At 42.8% G+C, this 5,454-nt stretch overlaps 1 protein-coding gene across 1 annotated transcript in view; it reads right to left on the minus strand.

Annotated features, from left to right (window-relative positions):
* tnxba (tenascin XBa) overlaps window positions 1-5,043 on the minus strand; it is an 11,806-nt gene extending 6,763 nt beyond the window's left edge. The window contains exons 1-9 of the mRNA XM_059339925.1: window positions 4,107-5,043; window positions 3,912-4,010; window positions 3,523-3,711; window positions 2,503-3,438; window positions 2,290-2,412; window positions 2,028-2,171; window positions 1,812-1,931; window positions 939-1,094; window positions 13-125 (exon numbers count right to left, since the gene is read on the minus strand). Of these exons, the coding sequence (XP_059195908.1) occupies window positions 13-125; window positions 939-1,094; window positions 1,812-1,931; window positions 2,028-2,171; window positions 2,290-2,412; window positions 2,503-3,438; window positions 3,523-3,711; window positions 3,912-4,010; window positions 4,107-5,043 (2,817 nt within the window). The remainder of the gene's footprint in view (window positions 1-12; window positions 126-938; window positions 1,095-1,811; window positions 1,932-2,027; window positions 2,172-2,289; window positions 2,413-2,502; window positions 3,439-3,522; window positions 3,712-3,911; window positions 4,011-4,106) is intronic.
* Between the last annotated feature and the right edge of the window lie 411 nt (window positions 5,044-5,454).

The raw sequence follows: 5,454 nt of genomic DNA on the forward strand, positions 1-5,454 counted from the left end.
AATATTCTTCACCTTTGTCTCCTCTCCTGCCACCTGGTAGATCAGTCTGTAGCTGTAGTAAACAACCGTAGAGCTTCTCCATGTGATCACTGCAGAGCGAGGGCCCACTTCACTGGCTTTAACCACTGCAAACAAAACTGCAAGTATTTAGTTCATGCACTTAACCCATTGAGGCCTGAAAAACCGCTGGGCGATTTTAAAATAAGCTTCTAATTTTCTGGAAATTCTGGAAAAATTCTGGGAAAAAAAGTGTCAACTCTTCTACTAAATCAGCTATTCTCAACCTTGGGGTCGGGACCCCAATTGGGGTCGCGAGATGATTTCTGGGGGTCACCAAATCATTTTGGAAGTCAGCTCTGTCTCCACTGTGTTAAAGTGTTCATGTGTTTTAGTCTTTTTGGTCACTTAATGTCTTTTTTTGGTCATTTTGTGTCCTTTTTTTGTGTCTTTTTTTGATCATTTTGTGGTCAATTTGTGTCTTTTTTGGTCATTTTGTGTCTTTTTTGGTCATTTTGTGTCTTTTTGGTCATTTTGTTTCCTTTCTTTGGTCATTTTGTGTCTTTTTTTGTCATTTTGTGTCTTTTTTGTTTCTTTTTGGGGTAATTTTGTGTCTTTTTTTGGTCATTTTGTTTCCTTTTTTGGTCATTTTGTTTCTTTTTTGGGTGATCTGAACTGTGTGTGTGAGATTGTGTTCAGTGAGCGGGGGTCGCGGACAACATGCATGTTAAATTGGGGGTCGCGACTCAAAAAGGTTGAGAACTACTGTACTAAATAATAGATTTTTCAGCCTCTGTAGCAGATAGAAATGAAATTCAAAAAGGTATTTGAGAGCTTATACAAATACTACAAAACGACGTATCCACTTTCCAGGCTTCAATGGGTTAAAACACAACCTCTGCAGAAAAGAGGCTCTGATCTCACTTCCCCTCTCTACTCACCATTAGCGGTAGTAAATGTGGTTGAGATGGCCATGCTCTGCAGACTGTCCTTCTGGCTCAGGACTTTGACCGTGTACAGGGTTCCTCTCTGCAGGCCTCTCAGCTGGTGCTCCACTGAGTTCCCAGACAGCATCACTGTCACTGTCACATTAGGAGCTGTTGCAAGAAGACATTAATAGCATTTAGCTTAGTAGCGTACTCCTCCTATAACCTGAATATTCTGCTGGGTTGGGACTCAAAAAGCTTGACTGCATTAACCCTTTGATGCACAACATGGTCTAAAGTGACCCGACAGAGTTTTTATGCTCTAATATTTACAATAAATTATTTTCATCATTCAGTATTCCAGGTTTTCCTCAATTAGTTTGTTGTTGATCATCATACATCTTAATTTAATTATTTTTTTAATAAAATCCCTTTTTGTGTCACTACTCTTCTAATGCACAACATCGGTGAAAAATGAGCCATATCCATTTTTTAGCTAAGTAGCTTGCTAAGCTAACTGCTTAGCTAACTTCTTGGCTAAGTAGCTTGCTAAGCTAACTACTTAGCTAACTTCTTGGCTAAGTAGTTAGCTTAGCAAGCTACTTAGCCAAGTAGTTAGCTATGTAATAATACAAAAACGTTTTTCTTCATAAAGTATGAGAGGCAAAATGGAAATAATGATTTGTTGTTATCAAAAACAAGATATTTAAAGAATACTTGGAATATTAAATCATAAAATAAGTTGATATCAAAAGATCACAAGAGCACAGAAACACACAGCAAGCATTAAATAACATGAGATATTAATGCGGGTCATTTTTGACCCATGTTGTGCATTAGAAGGGGGGGGTCAATATGTTGTGCATCAAAGGGTTAAGCCACACTCACTCTTGGAGGACTCATAGCTGATGATGAAGCGGTCCACTTTCCCCAGACTGGGTGTCCACTGCAGCACCGCTCTGGTATCTGTCACATTGACAACTTGCAAATGTGTTGGAGGAGCGGGCACTGTCAAGAAACAATCCACCGTGTGCTTATTAGTATTTTCACAAGTTAGGACAAAAAAGGAGCTGCACATAACAGTAAGTTTATCTAATTATCTACCTGTGGTGATAAGAGATGTGAGAGCATCACTCTGGGATCGGCCTTGTGTCGTAGTTACACTGATAATATAGGAGGATCCAGCAGACAGTTTGGACAGAACCACATAGGAGTGCTGAGACTCGATGGTCACAAAACGGCTCTCCCCTAACAGGACGATACATCACAAATATCAGTCAACATTTCCAGTAAAAATAGATCCACACCAGCAGATCCTACCACTTTTCCCCCTGAGATGCAGTCTAAAGATGGGTCTTTGACAAACCTGTGATGATGTTTGTGTATGTGACCCTGAAGCTTGAGAATGTGGTCTTTGGTTTGGACCAGGAAACGGTCAGAGAAGACTCTGTTACATTACTGAAAACCATCTCTGTGGCTGGCTCAGGACCTGATGAGAGAAAACAAGGATATTTTTATTCAAATTTTGCTCGTCCCTGTACCAATCCTGGCCCTGGTAGAAGGAGCTAGTATGACTTACCTGTAATTGCAGTTACTCTGTGAATCTTAGACCTCCTGTCAGCTGTGGAGCCATAAACATGCAGGACGTAGCCTGTGTTAGCCCGAAGGTTACTGAACTCCACAGAGCGCACGCTGCCAGGGACCACCATGGAGATCCTCCTTGTTTCAGCTTTTCCTCTCGATACAGCAGCCTTAGTTGTGTTGGCGCTCTCACTCTGTACCTGGATTTCAGTCGTGTTCTTAGCTGTGGGGGCCTTGTCTTCTTCAAGAGCTTCCTCTTCAAAGTCCTCGTGGTCATCTTCATCACCCTCTGTCCGTGGCTCTCTTCTGACCACGGTAAAGTTCTTGAACATTCCTTGTGGTGCTGCCCACGTGACAGTAAAGCTGTAGGAGGAGATGTTTACAACCTTTACAGATCCTAATCCAGATCCTCCCGTCTTCCTCACACTCCCAGAGCCATGGATGCTTGTTTTATTTTGTAGAACCCGACCCTCGCCTGATGCAATGGTTGAATTAACTAGGTACTGACTCCTCTGAGTGACCTTTTCTTTTCCAGGTTTGCCAGCTTCAGTGTTTCTGTTGTCAACAGTTTGCACATTTGTAATGTCTACTTTGACCTTCCTGGTGCGTTTTTGTCCAGTTGATTGAGTAACATTTTTCTCAGCCAGTGTGGACTGCTCCAAGGTAACTGTTTTGGTTTTGTTTGGTCCCACGACCTTGGTCAGAATGGTCACAACTTTAGCTGTGCCATTAGATTTCTTTATATTAGTCTGGGTTACATTGGTTTGAGGTTGGTCTTTTAGTTGGTCAGATTTGGGATGTGTTTTACCAGCACTTCCTTCCTTAACCAGTTTAGGGTCCGTTCTTTGGACCTTTTTAGTGGTCAGGACAGTTGTTTTGCCTTTGCGGGCTTCTTCCTGCTTTCTTCCCTCAGTTTTCAACAGAACTTGACCAACTGTTGGGCGAGTTGTCTTTGTGGCATCTTTAATATTTATTTTCTTAACAGAAGTGTCTTGTTTTGCTTGCGTTTTAACAATACCTGTTTTAACATTGGTAGCCACTTTGGCTTTAGTGTCAGTCTCTTTTGCTTCAGACACCTTCTTCTGCACTTTCTTCTGGAAGAGTGTTTGCTCTGCTTTGGTGGTTTTCTCCTGCATGTTTTCTTTGTCTTTGTTCACCTGCAGGATTACTGTTTCCACGGTTACCTTGACCTTTCCTTTGGCAGTTTCTGAAATGACAAAAGTAGAGAATACAAGCAAAGTATGAATGAGATATTAGAAGGGTTGGGTATCATATAAAATATTACGATACCAGTACAGATGCCAGTACCCCAAAAGTAAAATACATAATCTCACTTAAAAATATGTATTTTTAATGTTACAAACTCTCACTTACTTTTACTACACTCAGCTCCTTGTGCACACTTACTGCAGTCTGGACCCATGAATCCCTGTTGGCAGATACATTTCCCCTTCTCACATTCCCCACTGCCACTACAGTCATTTGGACAATTTGCAGAACATGGACCTGGGCAGCAAAAAAAACGACAACAAAATCACTAAATCTACACCTCTAATTACTTGTATGAATAATATTATTCTGGTGAATATGACAGAATCGTACATTTATCTTTGAGGGATGACATCTCTCTTTCCAGTCGTGCCACGCGTCCTTTCAGTGCCGCCATCTCTGCCTCACATCCGCCGCTACAGCCACCCGGCAACAGGCTGATTTTATGTGTCATCACCAGCGGAGCGCCAGGCTTCAGCTTCAGCTCCTGCTCCTTTGGGTTGCTTGAATCGCAGCTTTCGCTAATGACCACCTTGATTGGTTGTACAGGGGCAGGCTTCTCCTTGGTGGTGGTGGCGTTGGGAGCTTTGAATTGAGTGCTCTGATTGGCAGACGATGTGACCTTATCTTTGTCGGCTGCAGAACCAGCAGCCTTTGCTGGTGTTGACAGAGCGGTTTGAACTGCTGTGGGGGCAGGCTTGTCTTTGGTGGAGGGAGCTTTAGCTACAACAGTCTGATTGACGGAGGCTGTGGGCTTGTTTTTGGTGGTTTTAGCGCCACTGGCAGAAGCAGACTTTGGAGATGTTGACTGAACATTTTGAACTCCAGTGGGGGCAGGCTTGTCTTTGGCAGCTTTTCCATCGCTGGTTGAAGGAGGTTTTATTGAAACCGTCTGACTGACCGAAGGTTGGAGTTTATCCTTGGTGGTTTTAGAACCGCTGGCTGAAGCAGACTTTGTGGATGCTGACTGAACAGTTGGTGTTTCAGAGGGGGCAGGCTTGTCTTTGGTAGCCTTCGCTTCGTTGACTGTAGAAGCCTTTACTGCTGCTGCGGCTGGAGTGGATGAAACCGTCTGATTGACTGTGTTTGGTTTTAGGGTTGGGCGATCGGCCTGTTTGGCGAGAGCAGCAGTGGTTTTTGGTTTCGACTGGGTGAATACGGCATTGGGTTTGGTCACGTCGCTTCCTGTGGAGTTTCTCCTCTCATTGGTTGGGGATTGTAAGGAGGGAAATGGGGTGAGAAGGAGGAGAAGTCCTAGAGTAAACAGCATCTTGAGCCAGCAGTAGTAGCCAGAGATGGTATTGCCTTTGGTGGATCTGTATGTATGTTACTGTAAAACTCCTTCCTCTATATTTCTGTGACCACTTGTAAAGGGAAATTTGCCAGGTCTCTCCTAGAAATGAAAAAAATTAAAGAACTGAGTTATAACTGAGTTTAATGCATGATGTTTTTTTTATCCTGAGAAAGGCTTTGCTGAGCTTACATGCTCATTTTCAGCCACCTTCACATCCATTCACAGTTCCCATTCAACCTCTCTGGCTATTAAGATGCTACACTTTGCACTTTGTATTTTCAGATTTTGTGCCTTGCTCAAAAGTGACTCTGCAGCAAAGGCTAGAGCATGAGACAGCATTACTTACTTTTCAATGCAAGTTGATAAACTCATTTTGGTAACCTTTAA

This window comes from Centropristis striata, chromosome 8 (genome assembly GCF_030273125.1).
Source record: "Centropristis striata isolate RG_2023a ecotype Rhode Island chromosome 8, C.striata_1.0, whole genome shotgun sequence".
Taxonomy (NCBI): Eukaryota; Metazoa; Chordata; class Actinopteri; order Perciformes; family Serranidae; genus Centropristis; species Centropristis striata.